Source organism: Onychostoma macrolepis, chromosome 08 (genome assembly GCF_012432095.1).
Source record: "Onychostoma macrolepis isolate SWU-2019 chromosome 08, ASM1243209v1, whole genome shotgun sequence".
Lineage (NCBI taxonomy): Eukaryota > Metazoa > Chordata > Actinopteri > Cypriniformes > Cyprinidae > Onychostoma > Onychostoma macrolepis.
The window spans coordinates 16,321,373-16,338,947 of NC_081162.1; the positions used below are offsets into that span (position 1 = coordinate 16,321,373).

At 37.0% G+C, this 17,575-nt stretch overlaps 1 protein-coding gene across 5 annotated transcripts; it reads right to left on the reverse strand.

Annotated features, from left to right (window-relative positions):
• Nucleotides 1-168: 168 nt before the first annotated feature.
• Nucleotides 169-15,091, reverse strand: dnmt3ba (DNA (cytosine-5-)-methyltransferase 3 beta, duplicate a). Of its 5 annotated transcripts, XM_058784738.1 has the most exons (26): nucleotides 14,875-15,091; nucleotides 13,685-13,814; nucleotides 13,427-13,572; nucleotides 12,984-13,185; nucleotides 11,032-12,758; nucleotides 10,778-10,946; nucleotides 9,836-9,904; nucleotides 9,472-9,533; nucleotides 8,560-8,691; nucleotides 7,810-7,887; nucleotides 7,504-7,653; nucleotides 7,303-7,410; nucleotides 7,060-7,189; nucleotides 6,718-6,828; nucleotides 6,532-6,576; nucleotides 6,031-6,110; nucleotides 5,785-5,897; nucleotides 5,507-5,690; nucleotides 4,997-5,081; nucleotides 4,540-4,685; nucleotides 4,111-4,201; nucleotides 3,810-3,958; nucleotides 3,354-3,439; nucleotides 3,161-3,230; nucleotides 2,812-2,930; nucleotides 169-2,660 (listed from the first exon to the last, which is right to left on the reverse strand). In XM_058784738.1, exons 2-26 carry the CDS (start codon nucleotides 13,806-13,808, stop codon nucleotides 2,519-2,521), a joined length of 4,518 nt encoding a protein of 1,505 aa, XP_058640721.1. In that variant the 5' UTR covers nucleotides 13,809-13,814; nucleotides 14,875-15,091; the 3' UTR covers nucleotides 169-2,518. The 5 variants fall into 5 exon arrangements, with proteins under 5 accessions (XP_058640721.1, XP_058640723.1, XP_058640724.1 ...); XM_058784740.1 differs by lacking the exon at nucleotides 9,836-9,904 and having other exon boundaries at nucleotides 14,875-15,090; XM_058784741.1 differs by lacking the exon at nucleotides 8,560-8,691 and having other exon boundaries at nucleotides 14,875-15,089.
• Nucleotides 15,092-17,575: the final 2,484 nt, after the last annotated feature.

Below are 17,575 nucleotides of genomic sequence, written 5' to 3' on the forward strand. Positions count from 1 at the left end.
AGTAATCCTTCTCACGCTTCTTAGCACATTTCTAAACCAGCAATAAAAAAAACCCCTAAGATTTTAAGTCAAAACAAGCAGAAATCTGAAGGATTGACTGTTTAGTTTTGTGGGTTGATAAAACACTTAAATTAACATGAATTTAAAAAAAAAGACAGACAGATAAAACGAGGTTGGTGCAATTTATTTTTCTTCACTGATGTTAGTACAAGCATGGAATATTAAAGCTAGGTAAGCAGACTATATCAAATATCAAAAGATTAAAACATAACCAGTCTTGTCAATCATCAGTTCAGGAAAAACATTCTAGATCTACATACATCATTAGCATATCATTTAGCACCAAAACACATCAAGGTTTTGAATGACCCATTCAACAGGGAAAAAAAAGAAGAGGTATTAAGGGCAATTTCAAGGGTACAAATATATAGTATATTCTGTTCACAAAGAATTGAATAAAAATAATCAAGTGTGACATTAAAGATCACGGTCCTATGAGGCCTGCTGGTGTTGAAAAGACCTGAGGAAGTTATTCTTTATAACACAATACTGCACCTCCAAATTACACATGGACCATCATTTTACAAGAATCACATGTAACACAGCACCAACACAGTTCTTACTGGGAATTTCTAAAGCTTTGCTACAAGACCTAGACATCCAAAAGGCATCAAGACATGTAATCCAGTTAATGATATTTCACCAAAGCACACATACACCTCAAGCTGGCCCATGCCTCTCTAAAACTGGTTTAATCAAGCTTAGTTTGAGTAAGTTTTAGAAAACTACCAAAAGCTGAAGATCAGCTTTGATCTGGGTGACCATACATCCTCTTTTCTCCACAGACATGTCCTGGATGGGATTTCTAAATTACCTAAAATGGATTTGTTTTCCTGTTGTAATTTATACTTGATGAAGGTAATGACTGAAAAGAAATCTGACCAACAGCATGTAGGTATAATACATAATCGATTGACAGAAATCCATGCCAGAATATGTCAGGGAAAAAGAGGATGTATGGTCACACTAGCTTTGACCTGTGACAGTCCGAACCACAAATCACCATGATCCGCATAATGCTAAAAAAAGACACATGCTAAACAACTACAAAGAAAACACATAGTATTTATACACCCATTCTGAAGCACCAAATTTCACACTGACAGTGGACCACAATTTTTAACGAAATGTATTCGGAGACATTTCAAAAAGGTACAATATAATTTAGACACTTGCATTAGACAAAGTAGCCAAAATTATTCCCTTTAAAGTAGTCTGAAGTCATGCCAGTTACAATCAGTTCACAATTCTTTTCTACATAAAAAAAATAGCCTATCAGTTTGTAGGCACTTATTCAGAGTTTAAGCCCTTGATCACATTGCAGCATGATCTACAAAAAGGCTTCAGTTAACTCTGACTTAGATATTGTAGTATGCTACATCCTCACCAAAAACATCACAAATTAATGCTGCAGTGACCACAGTTTCAGTCAACAGTTTAAAATCGGAAGTGCGTACAGATAATGGGGCAAAATTAAAAACAAAATACTTAATCCTAAGGGTCGATGACCTCTTTCTTGTAAAATAATGATAGTGTGGACTAAAATGCTAGCTCAAGGCTAAAATTGTCTTAAAACTGCAGTGTTGCTCTGCAAATTAATTAAAAATGATCAAGATTACAAAATTAAAAAGTAATTTAAAAAAACGGTAAAGCTTTGGAAAACTACTGTCAACTCAAATCTATCATCAGCCCAAGGCTTTGAGTAAAATTTAATGGCACAGACAACATTTGTGCTTCTAAATACATGGAGCACTACAAGATTTCATGTATTCCTATAAACAAAACGCCGTTTAATTGAAACCCAAGTCATCTACGGTGTATATTAACATTCATTTCAGTCAAATAGATGCTCCTAAATAAGAAAACATTTAAATGTTGACTTGGTGCAGTTGTCATGATGGCCAAACATCCTGTATTATAAAACAGCACCGTTGAATGATAACATTACCATCATTTTAAAAATTCTGAAATGCAATCTTTAATAACAGGACGTTTATTCCTAAACATGGAAAAGATTTAATGTAAAAATGTGATATAAAAAGCTGACATAAGTTTAAAACTGATAAACTAAACCAAACTAATATTAACTTATTAAATTATAAATAGGCATAAAGCGGCATTCCTCCAGAAAATGAACAAATCACAGAATGGCACTGAGGTAGTGGGTGGAGTATCGTGTGGCTCTCTCCAGCATTAAAATCACTTTAAAAGTACACAAGTTAAAAATGACAGTCCTTAAGATGTTCAAAATCCAATCCAAAAGTGTCTGTGCATTCCAAGGATAAATCATCAGGATAGCATGCTTTCTGAACTTAAGAACAAATGCAACATTAAAATTTGATAATATTCTGTGAGGTCAGAATCTGCAGGGAAAAAAAACACAAAAAAGCTAATTCATTTATCTGAGAGACTTAATTTGGACCTCCAGTGCCAGTGCTGCCTGGACCAGATGGTGGCTTTACTCGCAAGCAAAGTAATCCTTCAGAGGGGCAAAGAGGTGTCGGATCACGGGAACGCTCCAGGACCGCCCAAGCAACCTCTGCCTCTGTCCTCGCCCCATATTATTCACATCGGTGTAATGCTTTGGAAACCCAAATATTCTGAGAGCAGAAAAAATAAATAAATAAAATGTCAGTAATTTTGTTTAGAGCCACATTATGCCGCTTTTTAAACAAACCCACTGACTTACTGTATGCAAACCTAACAAGGCAAAACTCTGAGTAAAATTCAGTTAATATAAATATATCTGACCTCTCCATTTCAGTGCACCAAAGATAGTCCTCTTTCCCATTCATGGTGACTGGCAGAGGCCCCATCTTCCCTTGTTTGATGGAGTTGGACTTGGTGGTGATAGTGCGAACTTTGTTGAACTGATGATACAGTAAAAAAAAAAAAAACGGAATTGTTAAATCATTTTTGTTAAAGGAATAAATAAGATGTAATTGTTTTTGACATTCTACCATATAACTTAGTTGAGCCTAGATTCCTGGCACTCATATGTATATTTTCTAGGACTGCTGTAAACTAAAACTACAAATGAAATTAATTTCATTCACGAAATATCAACTTTTCTGTCAGAAGGTACAATAAACCTGTTTACCATTGCAGTTCGTCCGACCTCCAGGCAGTCCTGCAGTTCTGATTTATCAGTGAGTGAAGTCGCAAGTGGTCTGTAAACACAAATTCACATGAATCTGTGCATACATCTATTACTGAACATGCATACATGTCCGTGAAGTTACACTTTATGTTTACAGATGTGTGTGATTATTTGTGTGTCCCTGCATTTATACCGGTTCATTCCAGGTAAATTTCCCCAGAAGTAGCGAGCCCTGTGGGCTGGGCTTACTTTCACAGCATCGATCATCACAGGATTACACTGGAAACAGATAAAAGCACGATAATTCATAACCATCTACAACAACGACAACAATAACATGCTCATGTGAGTAAGATGGGAACACCTTTGGTAAACAGCATGTATAAAGGTGCTTTCACATTTAGCATTGTTTGGCCATTTTTGGCAGGTGAAATCCGGCCATTTTAACAGGAATCCATGCAATTGGCAATATCTTGTGAGGGCAAATGATTTTCCTATGCAAAGTTTGCATCAAGTTCAAACAATGTGTAATAGTAATAATAAGTGACTTCTGTTGCGTGTGAGATGTGCTACTTTTTGCAAAATCTCTGCTAATGTGACAGCACCTCTAGCCTGGTGGGAAAAATAAAGAGGAAAGGTTTTTTTTTACCTCCAGGAAACGACATATATCAGCCTTGTCGTGGGCACTCATGGCTACAACATTCTCAAAGAGCCAGAAAAAGGGGCGATCATCATCCTCTCTCGGCCTCATCATGGTTAACATGCGGTAATATTCAAAGAACAGTCGACCTGTGCCTTCTGAAAGAACATGAGAATGCTGAAATATTACTTTCTGAAACTGAGTTACATAAATCTCTTCTAATACTAAAGACCATGCTCGGATCTAGCTAAATCTTCACAATTCTATTGAATAGGTAGCATAAAGTGCAAGAAAATGATAAATCTCTTACCAAAAAGACCTTTTCTGGCTGGATTCACCATGGACAGGTCATTACATGGACTTCCACCAATCAAGAGGTCAAATGGCCCCCACTCGGCCAGCTACATAATGGTACGACAAAAGGGAAGTTTAAAAATGTTCTTTCCACAGTGACTTGCCCTGGTTTCCTGTTGAAAAAAACAGCATATGCTGGTTAGTTATGTTTTGAAACATGACTGCTTCTGCTTAGGACCAGCTTAAATCAGCAGCCTTGCTTCAAAACATACCCAACCAGGATATGCTGTTTTTTTTCAACAGGGTTCTTACAGATATTAGGAAGACTGTATATAAAATAGCAATGTTTAGCCATTGAATCTAATCAACTGTTAAAATCTGTATACTACTTGAAGAATGTCTGTGAAGTAAATTAATATTTCTTGCGAAAAAGCTCTATACATACATGTTTCCTTGTGATGGTGCGCACATCTTTCACATATTCAATCTGGCCCTCATGTTTGATCATCCCAACAGCAATGGAGTCTTCACAGATCTCAGAGGCAATGTAGCGCTCCAACTTAAAGCCCAAGTCTTTTAAGACTAGATAGCCTACAAAAAAATTAATCAAATCACCCTGGTATAATTCACCACTATTGCACAAACTTCAAGGTAAATAAAGACAAAAATAATAAATGCCATTGTTTCAGTATTTCCTTTGATTCAAACTGATTTAAATGAATATTTCTGCCAAAAATTGTAATTCTCTTATTATTTACTCCCCCTTTCTTTTGGGGAACACAAAAATTCATTATTGAAAACTATCCTGACATCATAAAACATTACACTAAAAACTAATTTTTGGTTGGGGGGAGGGGGGTGGAAGTATTCCCTTAATATTAAAGCAAAACAACTGAGCATACCTGTTGCAATCCCATCAAACAGGGAGAGGACTTTGATTGGACGACGCTTATGAGCTGGAATAGAAGGATACACTCGGTGTGGCTCCTAAAATAAGGACAAAAACAGTGTTCTTCATATTAAAACATCATTCTGGTTTTCCATACTTGTGTAATCAGCATCTTGTAATGATTTTTGAAGCATCATGTGACACAGATAACTGGAGTAATGGCTGATGAAAATACAGCTTTGACAAAGTTATTCAAACCGCATACATTCAATATTTGAAACATATTCAAACATAAAATGGTTATTAAAAAATGTAATTGCATTATTTAACAATAATATTGTTTTTACTGTATTTATAAGTAAATAAATGCAGCTTTGATCAGCAGAAGAGACTTCTTTCATAAATGTAAAAAAAAAAAAAAGTCCTATTAAACCCAAAATTTAAAATGGTAGTGTATTTAAAAAAAAAATCTGAATATGACCAGGTACACATCTAACACAAGGAGTATAAGAATGACACTCACAAATTCAAAGGCACTGTTATTGGCGAAATACTCCTGGACACGAACACTCCAGTCAGGCCTGAGCTTGAGCGCGCCGTAGCACTTAGAGGGCAGGCAAATGTAACAGCTCCATGGGTCAACCTCCTTCAGCTTATCAAACGTCCCTGGTCCCACCAGCATATTCAAACAGTCTTTACAGAAACACCTAAACAGTGGGTGGAAAAGAAAGACTGTAAAACAACCTGTATGATGGTTAACATCACATTAAGGTTTAAGTTTGCATAAGTTTGAGCTCAAACCTGCAGCAGCTGGCATTTCCACAGAGAATGACCTCTTGTCCGGCGCAGCACACGGTGCAGTATGACTGATAGCCATCATCATCATACCTGTACAGTGTTTCTGTAAAGTTCTCCTAAACAAATACAAAACATGCACATTAAAAAAAAAATTTAAATAAAGGAGAGACACTCTGGGCACCAAATAGGAAGTAGCATATTAATTTTATGATTTTGCACTAAACAGATAAGACAAGAATTGATTCACACCTTGCATTTAAAACAAAGGCTTCCCTCAAAAAGAGGATGGAAAATTTCAGTATTGGCAGTTCCACAGGACAGGCAGAAATCTGAGGAAAGAGAATAATTACCTTGTAATTAATTAAAATACATGACTGAGCAATGAAAATAAGTTGCTAAAAATAAAATGATCAAATGAAAGGTGTGATTTCATGTGGTGACAGCTGTGAAAATATTGACAGTTGCAAATACAAATTTAATCTGAAGTGTGACCAATGAATCTACATGCCTTTTCCTACTTTATTATTTTATTTAAACTCTATTTAAATATTTCAGAGTTAAGCATAACCATATTTCCACAATTTTACCATGACCTTTTATAAATTAATTTAAATTTTTCCAGGCTGGGATATTCAGGCCACAATTTTAACATTTCCTAATATCTCCAGGTTTTCTGATTGGCCCAGCAGGAAAAAACAGCCTAGAATAATTTAATTAATAAACACAAATTATGAATTTTAGGTGACTTACCTTCAAGGTTTCTGCCTTTAACGGTTACCTCATAGACCATTTGATCTGAAAAGAGGAAAACAAAACATAGGGGTATGTTTTCTTACAAAAAAAAAAAATATGTAAAAACCTAAAACATCAATAATCTACAGTTCAGTTTTTTATGATCTTTAAGCTCTGGCCTTTACGCAGATTAATGTATCTCACCTCTGGTGTAATCTTGAGCTGACGGTCTGTTCTTGTTGACATACTTCCTCTTGGCTGGAGGCTGATAATCAGACACAGAGGAATCCGACTCAGTTTTACTGGTAGAGCTGTCTGTGAAATGGAAAAGCAGAGGGCACTGTTGTTAATCAGTCCAGATCAAGATTTTATTCATTAAAGAGCTTTTGCTATTTTTGACATGACTGTGTATAGACCTAATTTTCGGATCACTGTGAAGTCACGCAATTGAAGTCAGGTGTCACTCTGGTACTCTCTGTTATTATGAACATCAAAGTTGCCATCAATCACCAACAGTTTTTATAAATTACAGTTTTTTTTACATACCCACAGGAGGCAAAAATCCATCAGGGCCCATGGGCTGGAAGCCTCCAAATGCCCAATCCAGCATGGCCTTCACCTCTTCCCCTTTCTTCTCAGAGGGGGGGAAATTCTTCCCACAGCGCTCCGCTGCCAACTACACAAGGACACAACAATATAATGCAATATTAAAATACGAATAAAATAAGAACTGGTTCTTGATACCCAACCCAAGTTTCAAAAGAACTGTCAAGTATCTTTTCGCTGTACCTCTAGGATTTGGTAAATGGCATTCTTGTAGGTAGGCAGACCTTCATAGGATTTACTACAAAAGCACTTTGCAAATGCAGCAAAGGGCAGCAGTCCCTCTGTATGAATCTAAGATCAACAAGAGAAACATGCTTCAACATGAAACATGGGGTATCTCTCAGATGAGAATCAGGAGCAAGAAAGCAAGTAAAAACTCCTAACCTCTGAAAACATGCCATCTCCAAACCACTCCACACGCCTCATTGACACAGGAAGTGCCCTGCCCTTCCACGCCACCACCAGTCCAGGCCACCAAGAGAAGCCCTTTACTTTTCCCCACACAAGCTCTCCAATGGCATAACCTTTTCCATCCTGCACACACAGAGAGACAGATATATGCTATATGCTACATTCATAACATGGATGTCTTGGTTGTCCTAGATTAGTGAAACATACAAACAAACATACACAAACGGTCAGGTTTGCAGTGAGATTAAAGAGAGGTCAAGAAAAACCTTTAAGACTTACATTGTACGCTTGTTCTCTCTTTCCAGATCTGGGGCTTGGTGTCGAATTTGATGCAGATGAACGAGCGTTGTTCTTAACCTACATTAGTGAGAAACAAACATACACAAGGAAGAATACGAAATCTAAAGTGAATGCTTTTGAATTAGACCGTAAGCATTTCATGTGGAAAGCACACACACATAACACCCAATTTTAATTAAGTCTCCTGCTGATCTGTCTTTGCTAGCTTTCACAATGCTAACTACCGAGGAAGCTTTGTTGAAGCTTAAAGTGATTAACTTTATTCATTTGTAAACACTACCACAAAAAGATGTGCATTATTTATTTTATTTAATTTTTTACACACACAAGCATTTTTATCATGTATGTTAGTGTATCAGTACAGCATGCATGACTCAGCCAACAATAAATCTTTATTTATTTGTAAAGCACTTATCACAATACATACTGCTCTAAAGCAGCATAATAATAAAAAACACCATGGAGAAGCAGATGCAGAATGTTAGCAATGCAATTACAGAGGGAAAACAGACATAGACACATAGCTAAAGGAGGAACATCAGATGAAAATGAAGACTCCAAAGACTAATCTACCATCCGGAATGGAAACCACAGGACTCATGCACACATTCATAAAGTGGCATCCATCGCTTATGAAAACAGCTCAATGTAATACAGAGAGCGTGAAAGGGACAAAACTGAGGCAGACCCTCTACACCAGCGATAAGCCAGACCTGGACAGGTACATACCACCTCTGGTTTGCTGTCCTTGTCTGGGTTCACCGGTTTGCTCCAGGTGCCTGTACCAGCCTGAAAGACTGTGCGTTCCTGTGGTTTCTGCCGTAAGCTGCTCTCCCAACCATAAATTCCCCTAACGGAGCCCTATAGACCCATACATATGCACACAAATTACACACGTACGCTGTCACTCAGGTCACATGACTCCTACATTGAAGTAATCAGTTTCAGGGTGCCAAATTGCAGATATGTAGAAAAGGAAAGAAAGATGTTAAATCAAGAGAGGTTAGTGTGATGATGTGGTTGGTTTGTGTGTGCCAGTGATTTTTTTTTCCTGTGAAAACTAGTGGATCTAATCAGTCTTAGTTTGCTTCATCATCTCAATACAATGTGAAATAGTATTCAGCAAAAGTATTCATTGCCAAAAGCCTGACATTTAGACTATAATTAGTTAGACTGATATGTTGACCAGGCCAGATTATCAGTATTGCCAATAACCATTTGTTACTTTAAATAGATCAAAAATGAAGAATTGTTACAAAAGATTTCTATTTGAAATAAGCTATGTTATTTTAGGCTTTCTATCAAAGAATCCAGAAAAAAATTGTATCACAAAAATATAAAGCAGCACATCCGTTTTCATGGATTTTATTAATAATAATAATAATAAGAAGAAGAAGAAATGTTTCTTTAGCACTAAATCAGCATATTAGAATGAGATATATGTGTATACAAATTAAACACTCAATACACTGAAATATATATATGGTTGTATTAGTATATAAACATTTTTATTAGCATTTTAACAGTCACCCTGTTCTCAGTATCTATTGACACACAGGAATGAATCCTTTGGTTAAAAACAAATCTAAAAACATTTATTTATTTTTTTCTCAGCCACAGTTGTTTTCCAGCTTCTATTACCTCATGTGTCGTGCTACTAGTCCAGATATCATCATCTGCTCCATCTTTCCTTAAGTTCATTTCTGTAGGGAAATAACATGTTTTAAATAGTTAAACTGAACAATCAAGTATGAATTTAACTATTTAGGGGTGTACAAACAAAGAGCACAGATAGCAACAATTAACATTACTTTGAGCCCAGACAAACAGAGCATATTTGTAATTTCAATGCAATGAATCAACTTTCTTGAGCATTTAGGGAGGAAGCAAAGGAAGAAAGTTCAGACCAGCAGAAATTTGCCACCAGAAGCGATTGAGATCATAAAGCATTATTCTGTAGCTGCTCTAGAACCTCTTAAACTCATCTTAAGCATTTCATTCACACCTCTCTGACTGGTGATCTTCTCCAGTCGCACCACACACGGCTTCACTGTGTCTGAGTGTTGAACCATCTCTGGAAAACAGCACATTGTTTACATCAATCTAACCAGCCTCTGCTGGATCTGACTGGATAGAACTTAATCTGCACTGTACAGCTATGCAAAAAATGAATATAGATCACAATTTGATAATTTTATTGTTCTTACTATGTAAAGTACATGACAGCACTAAATTAATCCATGACAATTAATTAGGAAAGTAATATAGTATTATGAGGAGAACCCTTTGGCACCCATGTTAATAACGTGCAAGCCAGAAGATGTTTCTACATCTTCATACACTTTAATCCAGATATTAGTCTTGCAGAGCTAGAAATCTGGCAGTCGGCATCATTTTACAGCATTTTCTGGCAAAGATCCGCCCACATAGGCACTTTGCATAAGCAATATATCAAATCACCAATACACCCAGAAATTATGAAAATATTGAAGCCTCTTATGGTCTTGGCAGTGACCAGTGAGCTGCTTCTCACAATGAAAAAAGGGAAAGCCATTATCAGCCTGCTCTGACATGATCTGATCTGATCCAAACTTTTTCCTCAGCAATGCAACTTTGAATATCATTGAAACTGAATGTCATTAACCTCGCAAAGCCCAATTAGTCCAAGTTTTCAGTTCTTCCTCACAAGTGCTCATTGTAGCAGCCCTTTCCTTGAAAGCACAATTTGGTGTTCAGATGGACTAATAAAAAACCTGTGCGTCCTTTATTAGAGGGCCTGTGAGCATTTTTCTGCTGTGTAGGTTGATGTTTTTTTCACGTTTGCTATTGATGGAGGCTGAGGATATGTCATTGTAAATGTGAATTGTTTTGGTGCAAATATTTTACAAGTGGTTGCTGCTGCCATTTTTTAATGTAAAAAAGCAAGCAGGCCTTTAGGATAACTTACCTGATGTGCCACCTCTGTTTTTTTTCATTTGCCCATTTCTGATAGGTGAAATCTTGACTTCAGTGTGGTCTAAAGAAGAGTCATCATTGGAATCCAGCTCTTTTGTCAAATCTGTGTCACTTTCCTCTGAACTATCATCCCAATGAGCAACATCTCCATTTTCAACAGCCTGTGAGCAAGTAAACCCATTTTAAACACATAACAATATAAATTGAGATAGAACGATAGATAGATAAATAGCTTGTACTTTATACCTGTGCAAATATCTTTTCTGCATCAAGCGATGGACAGGGCAAAACCAAAAAATAGAGGACAAGTCTCTTGAAGATGGATTCTGATGGGAAAGTCTTGAGCACATTACACCAGTATCGCTCTAGAGTAAGGGTTGAAGATGTGTCTTCATCTTCTACAAGCTGGTACTCCAAGAACTCATCCGTGAGCTTAGCAGAATCCTCAGGTTTGGAGCAGATGCCAAATTGTACAGCAAGATCAACTATACTCTTTCCTGTGACCTTCAATCTTCCTGCTGGGCTGAGGAGCTGTGAAATGCCCCTCAGGACACTATCGCTCAGAGGTAGACTGTCAGCGATGGAGGTCGTAAGAGTTTTGTAGAAAGCTAAACACTCATCATGAAACACATTGATGGAATCTGCTAGCTCTTCTTCTCTGGCAGAGATGAAGTCTTCTACCACACCACCCAGACTGAGCTCAGTAGCAGGAAGGCAGAATGTTGAGTTCTCCAGGATGGCTGGGTCACGTTCCTTCAGGTAGCGTATGACTGCTTGAGGGCGAAGAAAGCTGGAGGCATACGAACGTAGGAGTCCACTTGCTTCTCGAAGGATTTGGACAAGATCGGCACGAACAGATCCTTTGCTTTGCTGCAGGTGCTGCTCAAAGGCACGGATTGGTCCAAGAGCATGATCCAGAAACATCAAGGTGATCCTGATTTTAGGATTCTCCAACTGCGAACAAATTTGCTTAGCTTTATCATTATTTTCATCGCAGGAAGTGAAGTATGATACCAAATCACTCCACATTTCAAGCATCCTTTGAACGAGCACACAAAACTCCTCACAACTGTGTGAGAGGGGAGCGCTGGTGACTTTTAGTCCTTCAATGCCCACAAATAGCATCTTGAGGTTATCGTTGCTGGTGGAACAAGTTGAGAAGTGTTCATAGATGTTGGCAATAAGTTCCTGAACCTGACTGGAGTGAGTTTGTAGGCCAGCATTGCAGGCAGAGTCAGGTACGCTGTAAAGTCCTCCGAGATCAATCACCTGTGGGTTGAGCTCCCGAATCTGCGACGCAATGCTTCCTGAGGTCTGCTCCTGGTCATTAACATAGAAAGCTACCATGTTGCCAGCAGGAAGCTCAAAATTTTGGAGAACATTGTGTAAACATCCAGATACAGAGCTACCATCTTCAGCCTGAAAGACATCAAGGAGACGGATACAATATCTTGCTTGCTTTTCCTCAAAAAAGCCCACTAGCACCACATGGCAGGAGGTCCTTTCTCTGCTTTCTGCATCAAGCGGCACCTGCCCATATATGTAGATACAGTACGGATTGATCTTACAAGCAGAAACAATATCATTTGGATAATTTAGGCCAAGGACGTAGCTTGCAGTACGTTGAGAGACCTTTTTGATCCTTAAGGGGAAACTGGAGAGGCAATGGTTTTGAATGAAAACAAGCATGGTTTCACTACAGGAAATAGAGTTTTCAATCTTTCTTCTGCCAGATGAATTTAATCCTCCCATCTCACACTTCATATGCTTCTGAGTCTGCTGGTGTCGCTTCAGATCTAAAAAACCTGCATGTAGAATGATATTGTAGTCACACAAAGTGCAGTAAGCACAGTTATCTCCCATATGGCTGGCTCTGATCCACTTGAAGGTTCTTTCCCATTTAGAATCGTAAGTCAAAGGCCGTCTCCTTCCATTCAATTCCATGTCTTTGTCAGACTCGTCTCTTACTCTGCCTGTATAAAATGGAAAACAAGTTACATCAATGTTGTGATGAAATATTATATTTATTTCAATGATGAACTGATTTCCCAGTACTATTGATGAATATGGGCATATTTTAACATTTTCCACGATTGTGGGAAAAATGAATCAAATCAAAATCAAAATCACCATACTACAAAATAAATAAACTAAAAAAACTAAAAATAAAAACTGAATGGACAATAATGGAGGCTCACCAGATTCACGTGGATTTTTCCAGGATCTTGGAGGAGACTTAACAGGTTCATCTGCCTGTACAATATCCTGACCATTACGAGCTTCAACTGGGTTGTACTCTCTCCCTTGCCTCTCATTGGCAAAGAAAAATTTCCTGAACCATTTCAGAAAGGTGAAATTGGGTCTAAACTTTCCTGTGAGAAGCTGCTTCACAGGGACTGGCTGAAAGAGGCATCAAAAATTGAGAAAAAAAAAAAACTGTGAAGAGTTTGACAGATAACAAACTTCTCAAATTATACAAGATTCACATTTAAATATCTAGCATGTAGTTTATGTAGCACTTGCTGGACTAAACAGAATAACAACATCCTAAGAAATATAACCAAACTTACACATATCAACTTCAACATTTATATTTGTTGAGATTCATGAGATGAAAAGAATAGATTAAGGTTAATCTGACCTGTTTTATGCCTGATTTTCGGAAAGCCGTCTGCAGAAGACTGTAGTTCTGTTTAAAATCAGACCTCTTTTGGGACTCAAACTTAACTTTGCTCATGTCAATGGACCCTGGGAAGAGCAAGTCCATAAGCTGGCAAAAACATGCACCTTAAAAAAAATAATAATACAAAAAAAACACGGAAAAAGAAAGAATTGTATAAGTTCAGTTTACAGCTGCTGGCAATGTGTAGATAGTAACAAAATAAAATTTAAACAGTACCTGAACGACATTGCTCCACTTGAGTAAAATTTGTCTGCAATGTTTCATTGATCCAGGACAAAACGTCATAGCGACTGCACTTGTCATCAGGGTTATTGGAGTCCAGACTAACATTCATAGCCATCTTTTGCTTTCATAAGCAAAAAAATATGTATGTGAGACAGCAAAGGTAATTACACTGCACGTTTAGAAAAAAAACAAAACAACAAAACAACAGTACAGCGGTTACAAAGGAACTTTGAACACATACATATGTTTATGTTACTAAGTTACTCTTTTAATTTTAATTCATTTAAATTACTCTTAGATTTATGAGATGTATAATGTGAAGTTAATCTCCGAAGCATATGAATTATATAATGTAAAGTTGCATGTGAGATACGTTTTGAGGTTAATCTAAAAGGCATAAATTAATGTTTAATAAAAATGTTGTATTCTGAAGTCTACTGAGCCTAATCTGGTACATGTTGGACTTCCTCAAACCTAAAAAGACTACAGCCTCTCTCTTGCGTCAGTGTGCAGAGTTAAAAAACTCCTCCCCAGTTCACGAAAATCTCGCGGGGTAATTTTTGCCGCGAATGCAAGCTTAAAAGTAGCTTTCACTTTTACAGGTTTAACCGGTGACAACAACTTGATACACCGTTGATCGCAAACAATGAGCGCACGAAATCTATTGAAAGTAATGAAATAAACATGTATAAAAAAACAACCCTGTGACATGCATTTAGATATTTAGCGGTTGATTTATTGGTGGGGTGACATAATCGAATTGTATAGCAAGCCATTATTTTATAATCTTGTCAGTGACCCTTACTGTCTTTTTTTTTGGACCTTTTCAAAACATTTGGATTAACGCCCAACGAAACTAAAATGTTATTTAATTTGTGTGATTTTAACTTTGCAAGTCCCTTAACCCAGATGTAATCGGCTAACATGCAGTACAAAACATGTTTGCCAATAACGACAATTCAGTAAACCCTTTTTCATTTATAAACCCTAACCGTGTTCTCGTTTTATTAAGACCGGTTGCCTTTGTTAGTATGCCTTTGTGTGGCTGTAATGGTCGCTCAGACACAGCGAAACTATGGGACCGTGAAACATAAGAATGGTTCCTGTTTCAGTATAATCGTAACTCTTGACAAAATATGACAAATCGAAACGTGCTTTTAAAAACATCAAATATGTCCTACCTTATTTGTACCTTGGTCCCGGAGACCTCGCTATTCCCCAGTCTACAATGTAAGCCCCAATCTACCCCAGTGCCTTCCCCCAACATATGCATTGTGCTACAAGGATTGGCCTGTACAATCCGAAGTAGGAGGTCCTATACTGCATTAGCTTAGTTAGCTAGCTAGGATTTCTCACGTACGAAATAGCGTGTTGTTTTTCGGTGACAACGGTATTTTCACGTCAAGATTCAGATGTGAAATAAGTTTGAACTGACTTAACGTGTGTCCAGTTGTTTAATTCGTAACCGTTAGCGATGACTCTAAAGTCAAAAACGGGATATCGCGATCTTTTTAAAAAAAAAATTATCACAGTTTAAAAATATCCATATCAGTTATTTTATACATTGTGTTCTGTTAAAAACACATAAACCCTATTTTGAACATTTCGATTAAATTATACGTGAAATAATGCAAATAAATAAATAAATAATTGTAACAAATTTATACAAGTACTTTTTGAGTTTTTGGGTAGCATATTTTATAACCATCTATTTTTCATCATTGAATCAACATTATTTCAGGGTGCAAACTTGACGAAAAATCGATGTTAAACTTCAACACTGATTCAATGATAATTTGATCGATGCATCAACACTGATTCAATGTTGATTGTTGGTCTGCTATTTGGATGCATGTTCATTTGGACAACTTTTTTTTAACACAGAATGTAATTCACTTTTTGCTTTATCTTATTAAATGAACTGTCAATATTAACACGGGAAGTGATGCAAATTGACCACAAACAAAAGCCATCGACAGTCGCGCAAAATGTTGGTGAACGGTAAATAATTAAATGGATTACATTAATAAATTTTGGATTATTGTTTATATCAGTAGCATCAGTGATCAAACATACATTTGAGTAATTGTGTTTTTTATTTAATTGTCGAACTCACATAAAGCTTATGGTTAAAGTATTTAAATAATGTCACGAATGGCACCAATATCAAACAAAGAGAGGTTTTACAGTCTATGGAGGTTAGTGACACTGAAATGGCGGGCGGCGCGCCGTGAGCTGAAAGCATGTTGATATGGCGCCAGAAAAAGCTTCGGGAAAGGGGCTTGTTTTTCACCGCCTAAAATGGCGGGGCAGTTTGAATTGGTTCTTCTGCAGTCTGTTGTAGCGAATGTGTGGTTTTGTATACTTTAAGACCATGATTTGGTTCCATATTTGCTAAACAAAAGCAAAGGTGATCATGTAAGTTTGTAAATCTCAATTTAGTCCACTGTTTGCAAGCTGTTCACATTCAGCCACACTTCAACACGATTAGTGTTTTCCGTTCTATTCTGGGAGACAGTTAAGCCAATATCGGGCAAACTGCTTTTTATAATAAAAATAGTTATGTAAATAAAGTAGGCTATATTGGGCTTGACAAGAAATAGCCTTATTGTTTCAGAAGTGATAAAAGCATCCCTTGGTTTAACACAAAGACAAAGTGAGAAAAGTATTTAAGCTCTACCCAGTTTGACAGAGAATTTAGTTTGGTTTGGAGAGAATACCAAAGGCGATTGTATTTTTATTTTAACATGGGTAATTTGTTTAAAGGCAAAGCAGCTGGACAAACAGGACAGGTGAGCCTCCACCCATGACAAACATACCATGAATTGTTTTTATTTTCTTTCACTTACTCACTTTTTCTTTCATTCAATCTTCCTCCTTTTTTGCTTTTTCTTTTATGAATACATTTTTGAAGCTGTTTTGTGTAATTGTGTCTTATCCCTACAGAGCTATACTTGTCCAATTTTCCAATGAATCTTCGTGGCAGTGTCAAAACATTACTCTAAGCATTGCAACCAGCCTAAAAGAGCAATATTGACACAATCAACATTGAGTTTGGGGCGAGGCTATCTGCCTTTCTAGCCAATGGTAGAGTTTGGGAAACCTGTTTGAAAACAACTATTTTTGCAGTTCTGTTTAGTGATTACAGCTGAGGTGTGAAATACATTATGAGATAGGAACTGTAATAAGAAACTGTCAGGGTTTAGAAAATGCTTAAGTTTTACAGACCACTTCTCTATTCTTTCTTAATAGCCATTGCAGTGAAGAGAATCTGTAGCTATAACCCTCATGGTAAAACAACAGATTGGAAATGAGCAAATTGAAAAAGCTTATTACAAGAGAGAACAGGATGTAGAGGCAATATAGGCTATGTGTTTTAATGTTTATGTTAAATTATTGACGTTGACTGTCCAGTGGAATACGGAAACATAAATTGAAGTGAGTTCCTTATCAGAAGTGAAAGAGGTAGTCAGTGATCCCTATCATGCTCGCTGCTCGACAAAACAACAGTGGTCTTTATCTTCTCTCCTTCCTGTCCCCTCCAGATGTGTGCTGTTTGAAACTGAAAATAACGGTTTCACTACGACATACCTTAAACCCACACATAAATCTCTCTAATGCATATTTCACAATGTCTCTTTTGGCCTATTTGGCCTATCGATTTAACTTATGTTTGAAGCATACGGTTTCTCTTGTAATTATTCATAGCTGTGTTTGTGAAGAACCAATTTTTTTAAGAACTGAAAACCTGGGTTTTTCACGTTAAAGAAATAGTGAAATGAAAGTTGTCATTTACTCACCTCATGTTTCTCTGACCTGTATGATTTCTTTTATCGGTAGAACACACAAGGAAATATTATGAAGACTGGTTTTCTCTTGCAA

Bases quoted from the DNA above. Each gene is read 5' to 3' on its own strand.
- dnmt3ba (XM_058784738.1), bottom strand. From the start codon at position 13,808: ATGGCTATGAATGTTAGTCTGGACTCCAATAACCCTGATGACAAGTGC. The intron at 12,759-12,983 runs GTGAGCCTCCAT...CATTTTATACAG, and splicing joins GAAAAATCCACGTGAATCTG to GCAGAGTAAGAGACGAGTCT. The intron at 5,082-5,506 runs GTGAGTGTCATT...TCCTTATTTTAG, and splicing joins ATAACAGTGCCTTTGAATTT to GAGCCACACCGAGTGTATCC.